Consider the following 25,308-nt stretch of genomic DNA (forward strand, 5'->3'; position numbering starts at 1 on the left):
GAGAGTGGCGGGCACAGCCTACCTAGTAAAACGCATGCAGCAGGCAAAATATCAGGTTTCTTTTTCCAGCTGTCCAGAACCCCATTAGAGCTTCTCACCCCCACGACTCTTATGCTATAATTAGGATGGCTTAGGGTTTATCTGGGCCTTTTTTCAAAGCCAGATTTCCTTCCTCCCCGAAGAAACAGCAGCTGTCTCTCGCAAGTGCCCCGACAGCACTGGAATATATATTTTGATTTACATTATAGTATAAAGAATTACGAGTGTGAAGTGAAGAACACCACACACACACACACACACACACACACACACACACACACACACACACACACACACACCACCTTTTGGAGTTTTACAAAAGTGGATCTTACCTGAAGACGGCCGGCGGTCTGGTCTGGAATCTGGCTTGCTTCAGATAACGTACTAAGCAGTGCTCCTCCTCCCTCGAAGCTGCTATCCCCTTCCTTTGAAAGTGGGTCTGCTGGTGGTCGAGGGGTTTTGGAGTCTTGCTCTGCAGGAAGAGGAATACACACTTCTCGGAAGTGGGAATTCCAGCCAGGAGCTCCCGTCTCTGTGTGTGCAGGTTCTTGTCCATAGCTCCTGGTTAAGGGCTGCTTTGTTGGTTCCTTGGGAAGGGGATCAAGAGTGCCTTTTGGGGGACCGTCTTTCAGCAGCTGCTTCTTGACATTTGCCTTCATTCCGGGCCACCTCGCCCTGGTGGGTCTCAGGGCTGTCTTCCTGCTGCCTGGGTATTTTTCTTCCGTGCGTTCCCCAGCCAGGCTTTTCAAACCCTGCTTCGCCTCTGACTTATCTGAGCCCCCAGACAAGGGCTTCGCCGATGCCTCTGTCTCTGCCTTATCCATGGTCTGTAGATTGTCACTGGAGAATTCCTCTCCTGCTTCAGGCTTGTCTCTGGTTTCTCCCCGAATTCCTGAACAATCATTTTCAACAGCCTCGGAAGCAGTGGGGAGTGGAGCCCTCCCCGGTTCTGTCATCGTAGCTATTCCGTCCTGGTGAGGTCCCAGGGTAAGAGTCATTTCTGAATGCAGGGGTAATGGGCTATGCCTGGAGGTTCCGCTGCTCCTGTCCCCCACTTCCTGGGGTTGTGAGCGATAGCTACAGAAGCCAGTGGCGACATTCATAGACCACATGCCACCCGACACCTGAGGCCCACAACCCATTTCACTGAAGAAATGCTCACACCCACCGGGACCACACTCATTGAATTCCATCTCTTCGTCATCGCTTTCTAATAAAAAAACTCGGTCAGTCCCCTGCAGGTTCCTTTGCCAAACCGCATTAGAGTAATCCGTCATAACATCGGAACATTCCAGATACTCCAGGTCATCATCCGAAAACTCTTCCGTGTACGTTAGGGTTATCTCTGGGCAAAGTTCGTAGTCACTGTCAGAGTCTTCGCTGGGAACCTGGGGTCCCGGCTGCATGTTGATGGAGTTGCTGTCGCTGGGGTAAGGATACAGGGTTGCCTCGGGCAGTGGAAGACTGAAGCTGATATATTTCTGTGCTTTGGGGGTTTGGTGACTAGGGGTGACACTCTCATTAGGTTCTTCATGTCCTAGGCCATCACCAGTTAACCCTGACACAGTGGCATGGGCCGTCCTGAGCTGGGATACATCTTGCTTCTCAATATTTGAATTAAAGGAACTTGCTTGCATGTTATCTGAATTGAAAGGCTCTGTCCTTTGTCTTGCCTCTTTAACGTATTGGGGATTCTCAGAATCGGAAACAGCAGAGTCATGACTGACCACTATCTGGGGTGAGCACGAGGGGTCGAATTTGTCTGGGGAGGAATGAGTTGACATGTAAGCCCCTGCGGCCATACTTTCTTCTGTTTTACAAGGGTTCCACTTCTCGTCTGTGCGGCGTGTGCTGTCTTCTTCACGTATCTCTGTTTCACGCTCCCCAGCCACGTCCCCGCCACCTCCTGGATCAGGAGAGACCTGTGGGTCCTGCAGACACTGGACCTCCAGGGAGGCTGAACAGCAGATCATCCCCACGCAGCTTCTCGCTGAGACCTGATAAACCGCAGCGTCGCTCTGGGCACAGCTAGGAGGAAGATACACAGGTAGGTAAGTGGGGGCTTACACACCGACATCTGTCACTTCTTCTTGTTGGAGAAAAAGTCCAGCTCAAAGAATACTAAGAAGGAATTCTTTTTATATCCCACTTTTTTAAAAAAATCTAGCTGTTTAAGTTAGGTTCAGTGCTTGTGAATTTCAAAGAGCATTGTGCGTGTGAATTTCAAAGACAGGGTACACTAGAAATAAAGTCATTCTACTGCAGCATTCTAAAACAGCACCGGAAACAGAGGCTCTTTTTAAAGACCATACCAAGAAGGCACACAACTTTGAAAAATAATAATGTCTTACTTTTTTTTAGACTAATATAATTATGTCATTTCCCCTTCTGTTCCTCCCTCCAAGAAGAGCTATTTCTTAGCAAGAACATCCATACATATAACAACATCACAATAGGGTTATATGTAGAAAGGTCATTTCTCCCTTGAAATGACTAAAAAAATCTAATTCGCAGCCATGAGCTCCAGTGGCTGGAAACCTCTGTCCATATGTCACCTTGACTAACGGATCAGGTCAGGTGTCCTGCTTTGGCCCAGCAGGAAAGAACTCTGGATCAAACTGGGCTTGCACTCCCCGTTCCAAGAGGGACAGCCCTCCTGTGGCTCTTTTCTGAATTGACTGGAGCCACACGGACGAACGGAGCCTGCATCTGACAATGTCTCACTGACTCATCCCCTGCCTGGATCCTTCCGAAGGCCACGAAGTCCCAATAATAGCTTGGTACGGTTGTATAAAGTAAGTTCCTGCTGAGTCTATTTGGCTGTATTGTAATGTAGCTGGTTTTGCACAGGGTAACATCCGGCTTAGAAGTCATAGATTCAGAAAGTGAGAGCTGGGGGGGGGGGGTCTAGCTTGAACTTAAGAAATGCTTAGATTTTTCACCAACTGTTTCCTATGTAATATATGTAAAATTATCTAACTCCAGAGGGCCAAGTTAGACCATTTTATATATATAGTTCAGATACTGTAGTTTGGATCCTTCTTCACCCTCTCTGAGGGAAGCTCTTTGCCTTCTCACCCAACATATGTTCGTTCATCATGGGGGCTTGGAGGGAAGTCTTGCTTACCTAGTCAGAAAGAACTTCAAGGATGCCTTGTTTGGGTGGCCAGCTTCTAGATGGCTTGATCTTAGCCATGACCTACACTCTGCCCTGGGTAACAGCTTGGGAAGGAGAGCTTAAGGCAGCAGCCTGTCTCACACACTTATTCAGGTCTGGATGAAGCAGAAACTCTTTGCCAGAGTCTTCTTCAAGAACACCAAATGTCAAGGCCAAGTCACCTTTAGCTCCCCAGTGTATAGGACATCCTGACAACTTGCCATGCATGGTGGCTCACACTCGTGACTCTAGCAGTGGGAAGGTTAAGACATCGAGTGACAGAAAGTTGAAGGGCACACTGGGCTGTAAAGTAAGAACCCATTTCAAACAAAATAAAACAAAGAGTGAGGGGGAAGGATCCTGAGAATTCTATTTAAAAATTCTTAAATCTAGGGCCTAAGAGACAGCTCAATGGCTAATCATACAGTCAGTCTGCTCTCCCAAAGGACCCAAGTTCAATCCCCAGCACCCACCTAGTGGCTCACAACCATCTGAAATTCCAGTCCCAGGGGATCTGAGGCCCTTTTTTTTTTTTTTTTTTTTTTTTTGTCTCTGCAGACACCAGGCACATACAAGGTACCCAATCACACATGGAAACAAAGCATCAATACACATAAGACAAATAAGTGAAATTACTTTTAAAAACATTGAATTTAGGGGCTGGGGATTTAGCTCAGTGGTAGAGCGCTTACCTAGGAAGCGCAAGGCCCTGGGTTCGGTCCCCAGCTCCGAAAAAAAAGAACCAAAAAAAAAAAAAAAAAAACATTGAATTTCAGAGAAAGAACTGGAAGGGCTTGAAGGGGCTTGAGACCCCATATGTACAACAATGCCAAGCAACCAGAGCTTCCAGGGACTAAGCCACTATCTAAAGACTATACATGGACTGACCCTGGACTCTGACCCCATAGGTAGCAATGTATATCCTAGTAAGAGCACCAGTGGAAGGGGAAGCCCTGGGTCCTGCTAAGACTGAACCCCCAGTGAACTAGATTGTTGGGGGGAGGGCGGTAATGGGGGGAGGATGGGGAGGGGAACACCCATAAAGAAGGGGAGGGGGAGGGGATGTTTGCCCGGAAACCGGGAAAGGGAATAACACTCGAAATGTATATAAGAAATACTCAAGTTAATAAAAAAAATTGAATTTCATAAATCACCATTTCTAGATGGAGGAATTAAAATATCTTCTCAAAGACAGGCATCATTCTGATGTGGGCTACCAAGTCCCACCCACTGCTGCCCTTCCTTGTCCTCATCAGTTAGGCTCACATCTCTCCAGCTAAAACCAAACTTTCACCTGATAAAAAGTGGCCTTCGCAGCAGTTTTACACCCATCGTCTCCTTCACGAACCTTTGCAATTCATTCCTGGGGACCTGCCCTCGGTTAGCAGTTTACAGGAAGCATCAGAGAACTTTGGGGATGACAGAAATCCCAGGTCATTCAAATACTCTGATCTGCTGGTGCCAGAGAAACCCTGAAGGTTCCATGACCAGTGTGGAGGGGAAGTGAAAAGAAATCCAGGCCAGGAGGCACACAGAGCCACAGGAGAACAAAGATAAGTCTTGAGACCCAGTGAGAACCAGGTATGACGTCACACATGTGTAATCCTAGCATTCGGGAGGCTGAGGCAGGAAGATTGCAGATTGAAAACCACTGTGGGCTTCCTAGCAAGGTTTTGCCTAAAAATATATTAAGTATGTATAGAGGACAGAAAATAAATATAAAATTTTTTTTTTAGTTCTTTTTTTCGGAGCTGGGGACCGAACCCAGGGCCTTGTGCTTCCTAGGTAAGCGCTCTACCACTGAGCTAAATCCCCAGCCCCATAAAATTTTTAAATGGAGAAAGTAACTGAATTAAAAATAAGTTAAAAACTAAATTAAACATATCAGGTTGTCATAATTTAGCTGGAAATTCTTTTACTGCACATGTTTTAATCGATAAAAAATTTCCACTCCTCCCTCCATACATTGAGTGAAGAAGGAAAGGAATTGGATTAACAGAACCATCTTCCCAATGGCTAATGAATGCTTTGTGTTTTGCTATGTGGTTGATGTAAGCACTCCACAGAAAAAGGAGCAGAACGCTGGGCAAAATACTGGTGTCTGTTGGATGCTTCTATGTTAAAACAGTTTAGTGACACCCCACATGCAAAACTGGGGTGCAAACGAGTTAAGTAATTCCTCCAAAACGATGAAGGGAAGAAACCATACAACTCGGGATAAACAAGTGGAACCTTCAGACTCTGATGCCTACATCTGTGTATGCTTAGAGAAGACTGAGGAGAAACATTGTGTCAATGAAGCATTTCAATGCAAATCCTTCACCCTAATCGTCATTTAGCAATCTCATAGGAACTATGTGTTGCCACCTGGCATTATGTTAAGAACTGAAATGAGCTGAGGAGATGTGAGAGATCCTGTCCATTCCTGGCCACCCCAGAGAGGCATTCCATGCAATGCTGTACCATGCATTCTGGAATGGGAAAAAGGAAGTTCAAAGAAAAGGTGTCAGTTTTCCAGCTAAAATCATGTAAGGGATGTAGAAACTTCTAAAGATGCTGGCAGAGAGACCTGTGGGCCTCATAGTGGTTCCTACATAAATGCACCAAGAAGGAATTCTCTGAACAATTCATGGATTGAATTCCATCCCGTGGGCCCTTCCTTTTAGCTGAGGGAGGCAGTCCTGTTAGAAAGTTGTTGTTGTTGTTGTTGTTTTCTTTTTGGTTTTTTGAAACAGGGTTTCTCTGTGTGGCCCTGGCTGTCCTGGAACTCACTCTGTAGACCAGGCTGGCCTCAAATTCACAGAGCTCTCCCAAGTGCTGGAATTAAAGGTGTGGGCCATGATCACTTGGCGTGATGCAGTCTTAACTTGAATTCTCTAGGCTCTTTTTAAATTAATCATTTCCTTATTAAAGAAAAGCAGTCCAAATTTCTGTAACTAGATGGGGCTTCTGAGTCTGTACCCCCAGAGTCATACCACAGTAGAGATGGTGAGACCATTTTGGTATCGAGACTCCTTTATATCGTTCAAATCAACTGAGGATACCAGAGCACCTTTGTAAATGTGGCCTGGGTCTGTCAACATTACATCAAAATGAAAAGACGAAATTAAAATATTTGTTTATTTATTTAATTTAAAATTAATCCATCGTACCTTAGCATATATAGGATGTTTATTTTAAACACTAAGCATATTTTCCAAAACAAAGTGAAAATTTTTTTCTTTTTCTTTTTTTCAGAGCTGGGGACCGAACCCAGGGCCTTGTGCTTGCTAGGAAAGCGCTCTACCACTGAGCCAAATCCCCAGCCCCACAAAGTGAAATTTTATGAAGGACACGGTTTCATACTTTCCCAGGTTCTTTAACATGAGGCTTAATGGGAGACAGCTGGGGATTTGGATCTGGGTCTGCAGGCAGTGTGATGCAATACACTCTTTTAGTAGGTGAAGAGAATCTGTCCTCACACAGGCACGCACGAGAAGAATGCCAGAAGAGAGAGCGCTTAGGGGGCAAGAATATCTGAGGAAACTGGAAGGCGCTAGTTCAGAGAGGTGCTGAATATTGAGTGGAAAGGGTTGGACTTTATAACCAGTCACTGACACTTTCAGCTTTCCTTGAAGAAGTAGGTTTACTTTGCCCATTTTCCCCCCTAAGGAAATATCTGCTAAACATCATTTATCTATTTCTAGACATTCTCGAAATATCTATTTCTTTAAATGGGCATGCGCTTGTGTGTGTTGTACTGGCGCGTAGAGGTCAAGGGATAGCCTTGTCTTCCCTACTGTTTGAAACGGGGTCTCCTGTTGATCGTTGTGGCATCGGCTAGCTGGCCTGCCAGCTTCCAGAGATGCCGGTACCCACAACCCATTTTTCTGGGGCCTGCTGGGGATGGCCGCTCTGTTCACCTTTGTGTAGATGCTGAGGAACTTGAGTCAGGTTTTCACACTTGCACACACACGTTTTATCATGGACACACCCCAGTCCCTGACCTTTTTTTTTTTTTTTTTTCTTTTTGAGTAAAAATCAAGCTCTATCAAAACAGGTGGCCAGTTTGGCTTGCAAGTCAGACCGTAATACCTATGCTTTCAGTCACTATCCAGGGAGTCTGGCAGTGGGTTTGTGAGTATGAATTCTGTCTGCTAGCATAGTTATTAAGGGGGCTCTTACGAGTTATTAAGATCTAATAGAACTGGTTGGGTTCTATGTGCTCACAAAAGTCAGCATTAAATAATACTCTGCTGGCTTTAGACACAGCAATATGGCAGTAAAGAATTCTACAACCGCAAACACAGCTTGGGGCTGCTGCCTTCATTGGTCTCAGAGGCATCAACCAATTTATCAGTGTACAGGTCAACACACTGAAGAGGACAAATAATGTGTATACACATGTTTAAATGTATATATTGTTTAATATACAATTTAACATATAGTCATATAGTCATAACATATATAACATAAATTCATATGCGTGTGTATTTATATGTATGTGTGTACATATGTATAGTGTGTGTGTGTGTGTGTGTGTGTGTGTGTGTGTGTGTGTGTATGTGTGTATCCTGAAACTCACTCTATAAGCCAGGCTGGCCTCAAACTCACAGAGATTCACCTGCCTCTGCCTCTCTAGTGCTGGGATTAAAGACATGCATCACTGTTCCCAGCTTAAAATTTATGTATTATAATAAACGTTTTTTACCTTAACCATTCCCAAAGGGGATTGAGTAAACACAAGAGTTTCAGGGGACACACTGGGCAGTCAGTGACTTATGCTGTTCTCTAAGGAAAGCAATACCACACTGTCCTCTCAGCATACCTGGCTGTTGAGCCCTGGAAGACTCACCTGGTAGGATGGTGGTTTTGCTTGGCCTCACCATTTATGCACCTTCTTAGACAGAGAACTTCATATCTTTGGTTTTCCTGACTTATAAGGGGAAAGCAAACTTATGCCTAGACTCTATGCCCAGAGATCCTGATTCCATGGTTATCATGGTCGGGTCTGATAGAATTGGGGGCAGGAGAAGGCTGCCTGCTTCAATAGGCTGAGCATGCTGTGATGTACACCATGACCAGAAACAAGTTAAAGAGAAAAGGGTTTATTTGACTTATGCTTCCACATCACCGTTCATCACTGAAGGAAGTCAGGACAGGACTCAGGCAGGGCAGGAACCTGGGGCAGGAGCTGATGCAGAGGTCATGGAGGGGTGCTGCTTGCTGGCTTGCTTGTTCACTCTGCTTCCTTAAACCACCCAGGACCACTAGCCTAGGGATGGCCCCACCCACAATGGTCTGGACCCTCCCCCATCAATCACTGATTAAGAAAATGCCCTACAGACTCGCCTATAGCCAAATCTTATGGAGGCATTTTCTTTTCTTTTTTCTTTTTTCTTTTCCTTTTCTCTATCTTTATTAAATTGGTTATTTCTTATTTACATTTCAATTGTTATTACCTTTCCCAGTTTCCAAGCAAACATTGGCGGTATTCCATTCCCCATCCTCTCCCCAACAATCACCTTCACTGGGGGTTCAGTCTTGGCAGGACCAAGGGCTTCCCCTTCCACTGGTGCTCTTACTGGGCTATTCATTGCTACCTATGAGGTTGGAGCCCAGGGTCAGTCCATGTATAGTCTTTGGGTAGTGGCTTAGTCTGGAGGCATTTTCTTAATTGAGGTTCCCTCCTCTCCAGTGATATTAGCTTGTGTTAAGTTGACTCAAAATTAGCTATCACATTGGGCTGTACACACTTATAATTCTAACTCTTTGCGGGCAGAGGGAAGAAGATCAAGATCATCTCAAATTCACAGTAAGTTTGAGGCCAGTCTGGGGCACACAGTCTGAAACACAGTGTCAGGGCAGAAGCTCTCATGCTGGTTGAAAACTGAGTTATTCCAGCCATAGCTGCTGTTCTTCCTTAGCCTCTGTGCTGAGGCCATTTGCCAGATGCCATCCTCCCAGCAACAGGAATTGTCTGCAAATCAAACTGTGTTTCCTGGCTAGAGGTAAAACTTCGACTCTCTCTAGGTCCAGAGTGTGAGCCGCCACCCTGGGCCATGACTATGCTATGCCACTGTGAGCCTTGCTTTGCAGTGGAAGAGAGAGAAAGCTGGGAAGGAAACATCTGCAGGTCTTCACCCTGCAGTCAGGCTGTGGATCGCCTGAGCCTGGCCTGGGCATGCCACCAGCAGAGAAGAGAGAAGATAGCTCAATAAATAACTGCATGGTGACATCTGTGTCCTTGTCCTGTCACAGGACCAGGTTAAGGTCATCCTGTTTTCTTAGGCTACGAGTCTGTATTTTAATACCTGGCTCCTTGTGGCTGTCAGTGATCTTCCTTAGGTTATTCAAAATAGCTAAAGGAAGAAGACAAAATTGGGAGATTATTTCCTCCTCTTCCTCCTCTTCTTCCTCCTCCTCCTCCTGCTCCTACTCCTCCTGCTGCTGCTGTTGCTCCTCCTCCTCTTCTTCCTCCTCCTCCTCCTGTTTCTCCTGTTCCTCCTCCTCCTCCTCTTGTTCCTCCCTCTGCTCCTGCTCCTCCTGCTCCTGTTCCTGCTCCTAGATAAAACCTGATAGGGAATGTCTATATACATGCTGACTGTGTTAGTTACTTCTGTTGCTGTGATAAAACACCATGACCAAAGCAACTGACAGAAGGAAATGTTTATTTGGGCTTACTGTTCTAGAGGGATAAAAGTCCACGATGGCTGAATGGAGACATGATGGTTGGAGCTAGAAGATGGGAGCTCACATCTTGAACTGAATACAGGAAGCAAAAGGCAAACCGGGAATGGTGTGTGGCTTTTAAACATTAAAGCCTGCCCACAGTGACATACTTCCTCTAGCAAAGCCACGCCTCCTAAGTCTACCCGAACAGTGCCACCAAGTGGGGAACAAGTATTCAAACATCTGAGCTTATGGGGGAACATTCTCATTCAAGCCACCACAGTGTGTGACTACTAAGTGAGGGGGGCGGGGAGATGTTTAACTCCTAGGCAATTTCTATAGGACCTACCTTCCCATCTACGAAGGAAACATGAAATATCTATACAAATAGCTACAATATAGGACAGGGCCGGGCCTACTAAGGACCACTAAAAAGTCATGCCAAATACATGGATTCTGGATGCCAGGTACAAGAAGGGGGAGGGGAGGAAAGGGAGAAGGAGAAGTCGGGGGGGGGAGGGGTTCCTGTGTAACTTAGCAGCTGAAACAGGCCCAAGAAATCAGGCATAGTCTGATTTTGTAGGGAAAGATGGGGACATTTGCCCAGGCCTGGGAAAGTAGAGTTATTGCTCCAGACAAAAGGAAAAACTTAAACAGAGGAAACATCCAAGTATTCACAGGAAATATTTGACTATGTTCTGGGGGACAGGGCTAGGTAGGTGTCATGGTTTGAATATGCTTAGCCAAGGAGTGGCACTATTTAGAGGTGTGGCCTTGTTGGAGTAGGTGTGTCACTGTAGGTGTGGACTTTAAGACCTTGTCCTAACCGCCTGAGAGCCAGTGTCCTGCTAGCAGCCTTCAGATAAAGCTGTAGAACTCTTAGCTCCTCCTGCACCATGCCTGCCTGGACACTGCCATGCTCCTGCCTTGATGATAATGGACTGAGCCTCTGAACCTGTAAGCCAGCCCCAGTTAAATGTTGTCCTTATAAGAGTTGTCTTGGTCATGGTGTCTGTTCACAGCAGTAAAACCCTAGCTAAGACAGTAGGCATATAGGGAAATTCCACTATTTATTATTTAATTGAGACACTTTATTTTAATCAGTGTGTGTGTGTGTGTGTGTGTGTGTGTGTGTGTGTGTGTGTGCGCGCGCGCACATGAGGGGTGCATGCACATATGTGTGGAAGCCAGAAGTCAACCTTAGGTGTCAGTACTCAGGAGATGTCCGCCTTGTTTTTTGAGACACGGTCTCTTACTGGCCCACTGGAGTTTACTGATTAGGGTAGGCTAACTGGGTATCGAGCTCTAGAGTCCTCTGCCTCCACCTCCCCAGCACTGGCATTGGAAACGAATGCCACTTTGTCCAACTTTTTTTTTTTAAACATGGGTTCTGAGGATCAAAAACTCAGTCTCTCATTTGAGATAGCTCTCAGGCCACATTAAAGTTTGAAAGGTGATCTTCTTAACACCCCCACCCCCACCCCAAAACAACAGAGATTGTTAACCATGCTGGAAAAACCTAAAGCTGACCCAGATGAATCAAGAGATATGGTCACCTGCCCAGAAAAGACAAAGCCAAGTTGGGGAAATGTTTTCCATCCCACACTGAGGGGTTTAGAACTCAGTGAAAAGCAGATTAAAGATCCATTCAGGTCAGAACAGAAGACAATTCTGTAAGATAATTCTACTGCAGTGATTAGAGGTGGGAAGGGAAGGTTCTTGCTCTGTAATAAGACCTGTGGCCCTGACTGAACAGGAACATGCTACTCTCCCATATAACCAACACTGCATTCCCAGTCCATGCCACGGGACTTGATAATGGAAATTAAAAAAAAAAATCAGCGTAAGATTTAGTTGCTCCCCTAGGGTAGCTGAGTTACCACTTCAGGAATGAAATAAGGTGACAGGCCATGATTTACAACCTCAAGTGTCATCAAATTCCAGAAGGCATGCTGAGACTTCTGGTGGTTAGCAGGGGAGAGGTCAAGGTGGCCTGGATCTTCAGGGAGTGGGGCCAGCATGGGGAACTCGAACCCGGTGGGGAAGGATTAAACTTAGGTTGTGTGGGAAAGGAGGGAAGGTATTCTGGGCTGATGTACCAGAGCAGTAAAATGGTTCAGATCATGTGTGAAGGTTTGTAAAACAATGCACTGGAGTGGCAGTCCCAGAAGAAGGGCAGCTACATGAAGCATAACATGGGAGACACAGAGGAGACATCAGGAACTATGTAAGAGTAAATTGTAAGGTGGGCTTGCTTTTTCTCTTCGCAGAGTGCACCCGTGGCTAAGGGACAGGAGCATGTATGCCTGGGGTCTTGGTCCCAGGTAGCCATGTGCTGGGTGACACCGGATAAGCTTCTTAACAACTGTAGATATTAACTGACTCTGTAGGCCTGGGAGTGACCATGCTTAAAGGAAGAGCATGCTCATGGAGTCAGCAGCTGCAAGTGTGCACCTATGTGAACATGTGTGCACATGCGTGTGGAGCTCAGAGGTCAACCTACAGTTCATCATTCTTTAGGAATAATCCATCCTGGCTTTTACACGATCTCTCTCTCTCTCTCTCTCTCTCTCTCTCTCTCTCTCTCTCTCACACACACACACACACACACACACACACACACACACACACACATACACTCAGACAGAGAGGGGGGAGAGAGAGAGAGAGAGAGAGAGAGAGAGAGAGAGGCGCAAGTGGGCCTGACCAGTTGTATTTGACCAACAAAAACATATTGGTGAGTGGAAGGGAATGAGCATCAGTGTGGTTTGGCCTCCCAGGACTGTGAGTAGCCAAGAGTTGGCCAATTCTCAAGTTTACCCATTCTCATAAGTCCCCCGAGGTCCTATTAAAGTTGAGGCATTGATTGGATAGGTCCAGAGTTGGTGAGGGGTTTCCGTCATGGTAACTAGTCCCGAGGGATGCTTGATGCTCATGGTCTGAAATCAATCAGCAAAGTCAAGAGTCGCTCCCAGCTCTGTTGACACCATGAGCTCAAGAAAGGTGAAAGGCCCCTTGTTAAATTTTCAGAAAACCGCCAGCTGTCACTTGGCTTGCTGCTAAGTTGGGCTGGATTCCCAGTCAGCGCCTGCAAGCCACCACCATGTACAAAGAACTCCATGGCTGCCCAGGATCAGTGTTGCTTTAAAAAGCAAACAAATAAATATCGAAGCTAATTACTGGATCCAAGAGAGAAGGAGGCGCAAAACCAGCAGAACCTAGAACTCTCTCATCTCATGAACTGGCTCAATTCACACAAGGGGCCCTAAATTCCAACCCCAGCACCACTAATAATAATGATGACCTCCATGATGATGAACAAGGTAAGATTGTAGAAAACCGGCTCAGACCTGAGCAGGGAGGAAATCAATTCTAACTTAATTGCTTGTCCTTGCCTGCTGCTCTGCTGGGGCCTTGGTGCCTACTTGTGACCAGTTATGGTTTCCTAACCAAGCATCTCGGGTGTCAACCTCGCTGTCATCTCTGGTATCCGCTAGGCAAATGAGGGCAAAGCAGCAACTGTTAGGCAGAGAGACAAACAGTGGGGCGGGTGTGGCGGCTGGCAGGAGGCTAGGTGGGGATAACCGGCAACCCTAATTGGAGGAAGAACATCCACCTGTTGGGGCAGCCAGGGTATGCAGGATGACAAGGACAGGACAGCCACAGAATGCCCAGGGGCTTCTTATCCTGCTGCTCAGATGATGACAAAAGTGACCAACCCAGTGGTGCTCTGTGGCTATAGCAGAGGGCCTTTTAAAATGGCTCATCCTTCATAATGCCTTTAAACGACATCTCTCCAAAGTACCGATAGCCAATCACCAGGAGGCACACCATAACTCAAATCATCTTCCCAGTCTTGGGTAGCTACGTATGGAATAGCTCTTGCCCTCCCTTTGGGCAAGCCTCTAAAGATCAGAATAAAACACTGGATGCAACTGTAACCAGTCCACGAAACTTTATTAATTGCCAGCTAAGAGACCCCGCAGCAGTTGGTGCTGGAACGGGCAGGACCAGTCTGATTTCCCATGGTATTTCCATTCCATGTGAATCCCACCCCAGTAGGCAGAGTCACAATAAACAGAGTCGCAGACAAGTAGGCGTCACTCCTGGGAATAACTCAAATGTCCATGAGCAGGTGTAGAGAATGATACACAGTGGTACCCAAACTGAAGTGAGGAAACTTCACCCAAACTGAAGTGAGGAAAACCTTGATCATGGTCATGGTTCCATTGGACTCATGCATGGTCATGGTTCCATTGGACTCATGCATGGTCATGGTTCCATTGGACTCATGCATGGTCATGGTTCCATTGGACTCATGCATGGTCATGGTTCCATTGGACTCATGCATGGTCATGGTTCCATTGGACTCATGCATGGTCATGGTTCCATTGGACTCATGCATGTGCTTGTGTGTGTGTGTGTGTGTGTGTGTGTGTGTGTGTGTGTGTGTATTTAAATATACCTGATATGTTAGATGTCAACGCATGCACACATATAGGTGCCATGTGTACACAGAGAAAACCATGAGTATATCTAGGCAACACACACATATGGTGTTGTGTGCTACGAGAGAAGAAAAGTAAGTCATGAGGGGTAGATCATGCTGGTGGCAGGCAGTGCTGTTTTAAATGGTTGGTTAGGGGTGGGATATGTGATTGCGTAAATCTTTTAATGAAGCTGAAGCTGTATTGAGAGAGAACATTAGAGGGAGGAGAAAGGGCATGGCCAAGGGTCAAGGCCATATGGTTGGGATTTTCTACGAGACCTCTTTTACATCCCTCAGCTCCGAAACAGCTCAGAACACAGTTAATGCTCTGAAGACTTGGACTGTCTTGTTGCTCCAACACCCACACTCCTTCCGAGAATGAGTCCTACCAAGTAGACCCCTACATTCCTGGCCTGAGCCTGGTTTCCTAGCACCCACAGAAGGAGTCACTCTTTACCAGCTATACAGAACACCCCAAGATTCCTGTCAAGCATTCAGAAGCATATTTTGTCCCATCTTTTCTGAAATGCTCAGGCCAGGAAGCCAGGTTCCACATTCTCACAACCAAGAGTGACTATGTGTGTGTCTTACAGCACTCAGAGGACCTCAGATAAAGAAATACCATTTACTCAGCATTCACTAATGGCGATCGCTGTTCAAAAAGCCTTTCCCATGTGCGTTACCTTGCTTTCTCTTTACTCAACTCTGCAAGGTAATCACTACTATTATTTCCACCTTGCAGATGTGGAAACTGAAGCAGATAATGTTTATAAACGGCCTTTTCTAGTAAGAAGTGCAGCAAAGATTTGAACACCAGCATCTGATACAGAGTGGCTTCCTAGGTTTCCAATAGGGCATCAGAGAATGCTTCAAATCTCTAATTCTGAAGCAAGGGGTCCCTGTCCATACTTTCTGGCCTGTTTCAGCCTGTCCCTGAATATCACCAAGACAACTCTTGTATTTGGCAGAATGATGCCTACTGAATGGTGTCTACCATGTCAAATTCGTAATCTGAAGCTTTAGACTTCAATATTGTAGCATTTGCAGATAGAAGTGATTGGTTTAGTTAAGTTCATGAGGCTGGGGCCCTTGCGACAGGATTAGTGCCCTTACATGAAGACACAGAAGAATTATGCTTTCTGTCTCTCGAAGTGAGATGGTGGATTTCTACAATCCAGGAAGAAGACCCTCACTAGACCATTGCCACATTGAGACCTTGACTACAGTACACACTAATCTTGGGTTTCCAAACCTCCAGAGTATTAAGAAATGCATTTGTGTGTTTAAGCCATTCCATCTATGGCATTTTGTTGGCCATCTCAAGCTGATTAAGACAGGCAGAATCGGTCAGACCTTCTCATATTCATATCCCCCTCACAGGCTATCTCATCTCCAGGTTTCTGTGTGGCATGTTCCAAAATGAGCTCCAAAAAGTTCTCAGAGCTCTGGCCTTCCTATTCAGCAGGAGTCCAGCTGAGCCTGACCTGATATCTCAAGGTAGGAGGTTTACAATTGACCTGATATCATAGGACTCAGAGACAACAGGGCCAGAACAAGGGAGAAGGCCAGGCAGGAAGCAAAGGTGATATGGCCTAAAGGCAAACTGAATGGGGACACGGGATCAAGAGATAGCTCTACCACAAAGTGAGGGTTTATCACAAGCCAGGAAAGGTGAGGAGACACTTCTAGACTCTAATGTACAACAGAGAAGGAGTACAGGCTTTGGTGAGATGCTCTTTGCTGTATGCATGTCAAGGAGAAACTATGGCTGGAGCTGGTCGTCACAAAGACACATGTCCCCCAGCCTCCATCTTGCCTCAGTCTCACAGTCCTATACACCCTCATAGCTTGTCCTGTCCCAGTCTCTATGATCCTGCTAAATCATTGGCCCGATTTGGTTCCAGCTCTGCCTCAACCGTGCCATCCACTCTTACTAAGAGTCTTGGAGGGTGTTGGCCAAACTCTCTTCAGTGCTAGAATGCTGTGGTTTCTACATCGTTGAGTCTCCATCTTCAGTGACTCTAGACTGTGACTCTGATTACCATGGAGGACCAAGACTGTGCCTCATACTCTTCCCAGCATGGGGCTTCCCATGGAAGGAAATGTTGATGGAGGGACCCTGTAAGAGTCAGCACATTTACAGTATCAATTGATGAGTGAGCCTTTCCCTGACTGTTCCAAGGTCAGAAGAGAGGTTCTTGAGTCAATCTGTCACCTACCCACAAGACTCAACACGACCTGTTCCAAAGGGTTAGCACCATCATGAGGAGAGCTACCAAATGCCTGTCTCTGGGGAAAGATGAGTAAATGTTCTAAGGGCTGGCTTATGACCATTCTCTGAGATCCTCACCTTCTGAAGTCACAACCGGGAAGCGATGACGGACAGGGAATTCTCGGAAGGAATCCATCACCCCAGAGACTAAATGGGAGGTTCTCGTCAGACCCTCAGAACCCATTCAAGTAGGCCTCTCGGCATGGTGAGAGTAAGTGGATATGAGTAGTGGATATGAGGCACACCTTCTGAATTCATTCAGGAAGAATGTCTGGGAAGCCCCATGCTGGGAAGAGAGGCCCTTTAGGTGCCGGAAAGTTCTCCCAGTCATCCTTAAGACTTGTTACACCTACTTAAGCACACAGAACGCCGAGTTCACAAAATGCTTTCCAGACTTGGGTGAAAGCCATCAGCACTTAGCCAAGACATAATGAAGTTCAGTCATCTTTATTTCTACCCGGTGAGGTCTTGACAAAGCACGTTGTTGGTATTTCACCTCCAACAAGAAAGAACCGAGAAGAAAAGTGCTGGCGCTCCAAGCTAGCTAGCTTTCTTATCCCTAAGATATCAGTTTTAATCTGTCTCAAAAGCATTCTCTTGGTGTGGCAGTGCATGCCTTTAATCCCAGCACTCTGAAGGCAGAGACAGAGGCAAGAGGATCTCTGTATGTTCAAGGCCAGTCTGGTCTACATAGAGAGTTCTAGGACAGCAAGGGGCTACACAGTGAGATCCTCTCTCCCAAAACCAACCAACCAACCAACAAACAAAACAAAAGGATTTTAAGGTAGCTTGAGATAGTAATGTGATGAGTTGACCTCAGATTTTTCTCTTAATTTAGGAAATAAAACCCTGTGTTCTGTAAAGGGTTGACTTAAAATAACAATTCTAATGTAAGCAGGGTGTGTGTTTTGAGATATTCCCTTTGAAATAAGGATGTCTTTAACTGAGTCTTGGGTACCATCCAATTTCATTCATAGTTAGATGCTCAGGGCCTTGGGTTACCTGAGAGGGTTGAGATGTTCTTGGGTGATTGTGTATAGGAGAGGACTGATGTGCCTCTAGGGAACTGGACAAAGTCACAGGGACAGACAACAAGTTCTGATGCTGAAGTCTCAGACCAGAGTAGCCTAAGGAATGTGGCCCATGTCCCAAGGTTCATGAAATTTAACTGCTAGGGCTGGAGAGATGCTCAGTTGTTAAAGGGGTTTCTGTGCAAACACGAGGACCAGAGTTCATATTCTCAGCACCCACATAAAAGTGGTTACCTATAACCATAGTGCTAGTGGGGTAGAAAGGGCAGACTTCCCAGGACCTTGCTGCCAGACAATCTGGACCAATCAATGAGCTTCAGGTTCAGTGAGAACACCGTATAAAGGCTTGAGGTGAAGAAGTGGGGAAATCATTGAAGAATGATGCTAGATAACCTCGAGTCTGCCTCCACATGCATGTGCATGTGCACAAACATGTGGAAATGTACAAACAGCTGTACATACCCATACCTAAACACACACACATACACATGTGTGTACATGCGTGCACACACATACACAGAGAGAGAGAGACAGAGAGAGAGAGAGAGAGAGAGAATAATTGCTATAGCTGATAAATTACCAAAGTCTCAGATTCACCTTTAAAACAAACTTTCAAATATAGTTATGATATAAAATCACATAATAATAAAACCCAATGTCTGTAGTATAATAAATAATGCAGCTTTTCTTCTAATAAATAGTCACTTATTTTTATGTCTGTTTCCTGCAACAGAATGTGACATCCTGAAAGACTCAGCACTCCTTTACCTGATCTGTGATTAAAACACATTAAGCACTCTGCTTGTTGAATAAATGAACGGATTAAGAATTGATAAAAATTATTCCACAGAAAAGGGTAGTCACAGGGAGTGCGGGGTTTGGTTGGCTTTGTTTTACGTGGGACAGGGACACGTGGAGATAGACATTTATAAAGATCCTCTAAACAGTCCATGCATGGACAATGAAATAGAATATAACATTTGACTGTGGCAGGGCTAGAAAGACAGCTCGGTGGTTAAGAGTATATACTGCTTTTCCAGAGGACCACATTGGGTAGCTCAGAGCTGACTTTAACTCCAGATCCAGGACACCCAATACCCTCTGTCTTCCATACCTCACATGACACACATACATACACAAATTCTTTTCAAAAACATTCGGCCGTTCATTCCCCAATCCAAGTAGGTACTCCTCGCTGACATATGACTTCATTACTTCATTCTTCAGAAGAGTAGTCTGTGTTCTCGTCTTCAATTTGAGGTGTCCCGTGTCTGTCTTTGGTCACAGTAATGTGGTGGTTTGGGTGTTTGAGTGAACACCAGAGGCCCTATAGCTCTGGTCCCTGTCCTGAAAGTCAGTTTCTGCCTCCTACGAGGACAGGAGTCAGTGTGTAGGAGTCACCTAGCAATGTCAGCTATCAGACATGGGGGTAAAAGTATCTTGGACCTTTTAGGTCAACCAGAACTCACACTGGCTCAAACTTCATGATTGAGCATGAAGAATGCCCTTGAGGTGAGTTACAGGATTCCAGGTGCTTCCTCTCTCCCTTGTGCCCTTGGGCCTGAGGTGGATGTTCTCGCTCCGTGTGTTCCAGGAGCTCCGTCATGATGCACCACCTCTCCACCAATCATGGGCCAGACCCTCCGAAGCTGAGAGCCGAAATGTTCTTGCCTTATACATTGATTGTCTATAGTGCCAGAAAGGTGGCCAATGTCCAGTTTAGGACACGGTTGGAAACTATCCTTTGACGTTGACCTGCAGATGACTCCCAGGTGACCTGGACAAGCTCTGGGTATGTTCTGAGAGCCAGTGTTATGTTATAAGATGCAGCTGCCCTGTGTCTGGATGGACTGAGGACAGCGTTCTTCTTGGTTGACTGCTCAGATGCCCCGCATATCCGAGGACTGTTTGCTAAGACTGTAGTAACAGATCTCCACAAACCAATACAAGCAAGAGAAATGTATTCTTCCAAGCATCTGGAGGATTGAAATGTACATCTGGAAGTCCAAGGTGTAAGTGCCATTAAAGTCGAACTTCCCCTGAAGCTCTGGGAAGAGTCATCCTTTGCGGTTGCCTTGCTGGCCGTCTTGGGCAATCCTTAGTTTCTAGCTGCTTCACCCTCTTTCTCAGCACCCATCTCTGGCTGTTTTCCTAGCCATGTCCCTGATTTCCCTTTCTCTATGGACATTGGTCATCAGTTTGGAGCTTACTCTAATCCTATATAAGCTCAATTATGAGTGCAAAGACATTATTTTCAAATGAGGTTCTAGTCCAAGGTTCGAAGTGTATATAGATATGGGTGGGGGATAATATTCATCTGCATATTGTGTGGGCACATTAGCTTGTGTCTGTGTAAGCTTTTAGGCTTGCCTCAGCCCAGCCAATGCTGGAGCAAAGTTAATGAGTGTGCAAGAGGGGCCACTTTCCATTCTCATCTTATTTCTGCTCTCTCTCTCTCTCTCTCTCTCTCTCTCTCTCTCTCTCTCTCTCTCTCTCAACATGGCAGGATGTGACAAGGACCTTCAAAAAATGCCTCTTGTGAGCCTGGACCACATAGTGAGTTCCAAGGGCCACATAGTAAGACCCTGTCTAAAAAATTAAAAATAAAAAACAACTAAAACACTTCTTGTGGCAAAAATAAAAAGGATCTGTGATGGTTAGTTTTATGTTAAACTTAACATAAGCAGGGTCATCAGCAAGGTGGAAGCTTCAACTGAGGAAATACCTCCATAAGGTATTTTCCCTCCTTTCTGTATGCAAGGCTGTATACAAGCTGGGAGTGCATTTTCTTAATTAGTAATCGATGTAGAGGGCCCAGCCTATCGTGGGTGGGGCCGTCTCTGAACTAGTGATCCTGGGGTCTAATAACAAAGCAGGCCGAGTAAGTCATGGGAGCAAGCCAGTAAGCAGCACCCCTCCATAGCCTCTGCATCAGCTCCTGTCTCGAGGTTCTTACCCTGTTTGAGTTCCTGTCCTGACTTCCTTCAGGGATGAGCAGTGATGTGCAAAAGTAAGCCAAATGAATCTTATATTGCCCAAGTTGCTTTTGGTCATGTAGTTCATCGCTGCAATGAAAGTCCTAACTAGCTGGGGATTTAGCTCAGTGGTAGAGCGCTTGCCTAGGAAGCGCAAGGCCCTGGGTTCGGTCCCCAGCTCCGAAAAAAAAGAAAGTCCTAACTAGAAGGGGATCTCTCTCTCTCTCTCTCTCTCTCTCTCTCTCTCTCTCTCTCTCTCTCTCTGGATGTTGGGCTTGGACGTATTTTTATCTTTAAATAATACTCACAAAATGTCACATGGTTTCCAACTTGTCCACATATTGGTGCTGTTTGCTTTCTCTATGAGGTAGAAAACATTCACCCCTCCCAATTCCTATATCTTTAAGGAAAAAAAAAACCCACTGCATTTTCAAATTGTATGCAGGTGTTAATGTTATGACTGATGTTTCTCTCTCCGATGATTTTTTTGGCTCTCTGTCTCTCTTCCCTGGCAAGCACTCTTGACCTGTAGCTGGATAGGCACTGATATATCTCTCCCGGAATGAGACCTTGAGGTGAATTGGCGGTGTGGATAGAGGAGTCCCACCAGGTAATGAAAGGAGGGAAAAGCCAAATGCCAGCAAACCCAGCGTCGGAGTGGTTGATCCTGGTATGGTTTCAGTCTGAAACATCACCACACAAAGACCCATGTGTTTAAACGTATGGCGAGGCTGTGTTAGAGGTTGTGGTGTTGGGATGAAGGAAGGGGCCGTCACTGGGGGCTGGCATTTGAAGGTTATATGTCTTTTCCTGGTCCTAGTCTCTACTTCTTGATCCATCAAGATGTGAGAAGTTCCCACAGCCTCAGACAAAGTCACCCCATCAAGCTTTCTCCTCCACAATGAGCTGTGTCCTCTGAAAGTGGTGAGTCCCTCCTCCCTTGTTCCCATCCAGTATTCCGTCACAGCCATGAAAAAAGTAACTAAAACCACCACAGAGCAGAACCACTGATTGGAACTTCTCACCTCTGAGAGTCCTGGAGAGGCAAGTGCCTCTGAAGACCCAGAAATCGCTTTTAATGATTCCAAGTTCAAATTCAGGTAGCATATGAGGCAATCTGGCAGATTACCATGCATTGGTAATGGTGAAATGCTTTGAGGCTAACATTAAACAGTTGACGTGTGATCTTCGGAAGGCATGCATATAAATTATCATTTATTTTCCTGAGCGGTGTCTGTGTGAAACGAAGAGAGTTCCCAGAATCTGTGAGACCCACAATCTCCTGAACTACCCATCGATCCTGACAGGCTCAATAAACAAGCATCCATAGGGAGGTCTATGCACTAAGATCAAAAGTGGAGAGAGTGCTTAAGGCTGAAAAAGAGCTCAGGTTCCCAGAACTGCCTGTGAACCTAAGGTAGATTCCAATGAATGAAGCAGAAATGTGGAAGGACAGACACACTGACGTGTATTGTAAAGCCTTTATGTCTGGCTTGAGGTGAAATGTATTAATTCAAGCCTTTGTGTCTGGGTTGGAGTGGAGTGTTTCAGCAAAGCTTTCACTATGTCTAGGTCAGTAGTCGAAGCTGAGAAGTTGCTCGGAGGCTGTTTGAACCGTGAAGAAATGTTGTCTCTCTGGAAAGCCTGCACTTGGTGCTACATGAGAGCTTGCAGCTTCCCCGACCTTGGTCCTAAGACACTCCTGGCAAACCTAGAGTTCTTACCTTTGATTATGGCTAGGCATGGTCAAAAGGGACTGAGACTTTCTGTGCTGTCTGCTCTCAGGGGCAGCAAGGGCAAGATGGCTTTGGTAGCTGGGACCTTCCCCAGCCCCAATTAACCTAAAGCTTGCTGGGTGTCAGTCTTTTTCAAGACGGCTGAACCCCTCAGCTCCCCCCGGGAAATGAAGGTTTAGAATCTTGGTGAGCAAAAAAAATAAATAAATAAATAAATAAAATAAAAAATAAAAAAAAAAGAATCTTGGTGAGCTTCTTTCTACAGCATCACCTACGACTGACATCAATCAATATCGATAGGCCTTGGCCAGATTGGAATGAAGAAGCCTTGCTTGAGGGACACAAATGACAAATTGGGGGCCTGCTAGATGTATTTGACACACAGAACGGCTCTGTTTGCTTACTACTGCCTGTCCTCCATGCTGGAGTGAGTGCTCTGTGAGAATGTAGACAGTGTTTGCTATTTTTTTTAAAGATGTATTTTTTCATTTATTATAAGTACACTGTAGCTGTCTTCAGACACACCAGAAGAGGGCATCAGATCTCACTACAGATGGTTGTGAGCCACCATGTGGTTGCTGGGAATTGAACTCATGACCTCTGGAAGAGCAGTCGGTGCTCTTAACCACTGAGCCATCTCTCCGGCCCCAGTGTTTGCTATTTACCTCCATCTTTAGTATTAGGTTCAAGGCCTGCTGTGTTGTTTGATGAATGGCAGCCTTGGTAGTCTGTGAGCCACAAGAATTTAGCACGGTGAGATGACCTTTGACCTTACTTTGGACAAAAAGGTACATGGGTGTCAAGAAAGCTGGTGGAGGTGCCTGAAACATGGCTCTGCTGGTAAAGATGTCTGTTCACCCGAGTGCAGTCTCTGGGGCCCACACGATAGAGAGAACTGACTCCTGCAGACTGTTCCCTGGCTTCTACTTGCGTGCCAGGGCATGTGAGCAAATAGATAAGATTAAAGCACGCAAAAAAAGTGAGCTGATGACTACCTCTGTCTGTCATATGAAAATGTACAAGCAGCAAAATATTTAGATCTCTTAGTCATACTGGTTTTATGTTTTTGTTTTATGTTTTTGTTTTTTGTTTGCTTGTTTTTGCAGACAAAGAAAATGAGAGGTTAATCTCAGAGCAAGACAGTTAATAACATGGAATTCCAACTCAAGGCTCGCTTTCTTTTTCCCTCAGATCCAGGCCTCCATGCTCACATTCCTGCCTACCAGTCATTCCTGTGCTCTGCCCTACTGCCAGCCTCCTTACAGATGCTTTAGGGTCAGTAACATTGGGGGATGTCGATGTATGAGTGTAAAATGTCTCGCACAGGCTCACATGTTTGAAAACATTGTCCCCATTTGGCGACACTGTTTGGGAAGGTTATAGAACCTAGAAAAAATGAGCCTTGCTGGAAAAATGGGTCACTGAGATGAGGATTGAAGTTTCATCACCCAACCCCACTTCCTATCCACTCTCTGCTTCTTGAGTCAGATACAATGTAACTAGTGGACCTCTGATTCCTACTTGTCTTGCCCACCAGTGAAATGTATCCCCTTAAACAATAATCCAGAATAAACCCTTCCTTGTTTAGGTTTCTTCTCATGGTATCTTATCACACCAAAGAGAAAGGTAGCTAAAACAGGGACCACAAGTACAGACTCCCTGACAGCTTCAAACAGAACAGTTCACATCTTTCCTACATATCCAGCCTCTGCATTTCAGATAATCACATATTATCTCCTGGGGAAACAAAAAGATCTAGAAACTACTGTCCCGAACCATCACTACCTTTTTTTAGAGGAGAGCAGGATCTCAGGTGTCTCAGGCTGACCTTGAACTCCTGATCCTCCTGCCTTTACCTCGGAAAACTGGAGTCTGAAAGTTGCTTTCTATCCTTAATTCCCTAACGCAGTTGCAATGGGTTCTGGCTAGTCACTTGTGTTTCCTTCATCCAATATGGAAGGTTGGACACCAGCGCTGAAATCTCATCATGTTTTCTTAACTTTACAGAGAGAACAAGATTAGACCAAAAAAAAAAAAAAAAATCATCCAATGTAGGAAAATGACTTGGAATTCTAGATAAAGTTTAAGTCTCCAATGGCAAACTAGAGAAGGCTAAATAGTTGCTTAACTCAATGAATATAGTCCCCCTTAATTATCCTATGGAGACCTCAGTTCCAGGATAGCCAACCCTGGGGATGCTCTCTTTCCTACATAATATGACGTTCTATTTGTACAAACCGCCCCATGTTAATTTCAATGCCTAATATGCATACATTATATATAAATTACTAGTGGACTATATTGTCTAGGGAGTAAAGATAACCATGACTAGTCCTTATCTGAGTTTTTTTTAAATATTTTTAACCTCATGGTTGATTAAATCTGCAGGTAATCCATTCATGCAGAGGGAGCATTTCAGTCAGTACTGGATGCTCTGGCCGATGCCTGACCGTAACATCTAAGACCAGAACTTCTGAAGCAAACACCAGTCTGACCTTTAGTAACCAGCACAGCATGGGAGACAGAATTTTAGTGAATGGTCCACAGGAGCCAAGCCACTTACCCTGGGAGATGTAGCAAATGAATATACTGGTTCTCAAAGAACTCGTAACTGGAAACGGTGTTTCCCGAATCTATGGCTTGACCATTCTTATACCAAGTCACCTCTGGCTTGGGCTGACCTAATGATTGAAAAGAAAATTAGAGGCTATATAAATACTTTTCAAAAAATTGTAAAGTTATAGATAGAAATTAATAAGAAGGCCTATTAATGAGCACAATGGGATATGCTAATGAAATACAGAATAAAAAAATGCTGTCTCTAAGAAACTATTTCCTAAATTATCCAACATAAAATAATTCTCCGAAATTATGATGGCTCTGCAGACAAAGGCACTGAAGTCTGACGGCCTGAGTTTGGTTCCTGGATTCTACATGATTGAAGGAGAAAACTGACTC

The 25,308-nt window shown here is 45.3% G+C and overlaps 1 protein-coding gene and 1 long non-coding RNA gene across 3 annotated transcripts in view; one reads left to right on the forward strand and one right to left on the reverse strand.

The window, feature by feature from the left end:
* The window catches only part of Alpk2 (alpha-kinase 2), a 130,398-nt gene that overhangs the window by 86,854 nt on the left and 18,236 nt on the right, over positions 1 to 25,308 (reverse strand). For both annotated transcript variants that reach the window (XR_015642434.1, NM_001432471.1), the window contains 2 exon segments: positions 24,914 to 25,031; positions 372 to 2,067 (listed from right to left, as the gene is read on the reverse strand). Coding sequence is in view for 1 of the 2 variants with exons in the window: in NM_001432471.1 (NP_001419400.1) it covers positions 372 to 2,067; positions 24,914 to 25,031 (1,814 nt within the window). In the remaining variant the exon portion in view is untranslated.
* Positions 1,410 to 22,570, forward strand: LOC108348801 (uncharacterized). The gene is made up of 5 exons (XR_015642607.1): positions 1,410 to 1,469; positions 1,928 to 2,086; positions 15,717 to 15,833; positions 19,234 to 21,538; positions 22,187 to 22,570. It is a non-coding gene; the product is annotated as an uncharacterized LOC108348801 (long non-coding RNA).

Source organism: Rattus norvegicus, chromosome 18 (genome assembly GCF_021556685.1).
Source record: "Rattus norvegicus strain SHRSP/BbbUtx chromosome 18, alternate assembly SHRSP_T2T, whole genome shotgun sequence".
Classification (NCBI taxonomy): Eukaryota; Metazoa; Chordata; class Mammalia; order Rodentia; family Muridae; genus Rattus; species Rattus norvegicus.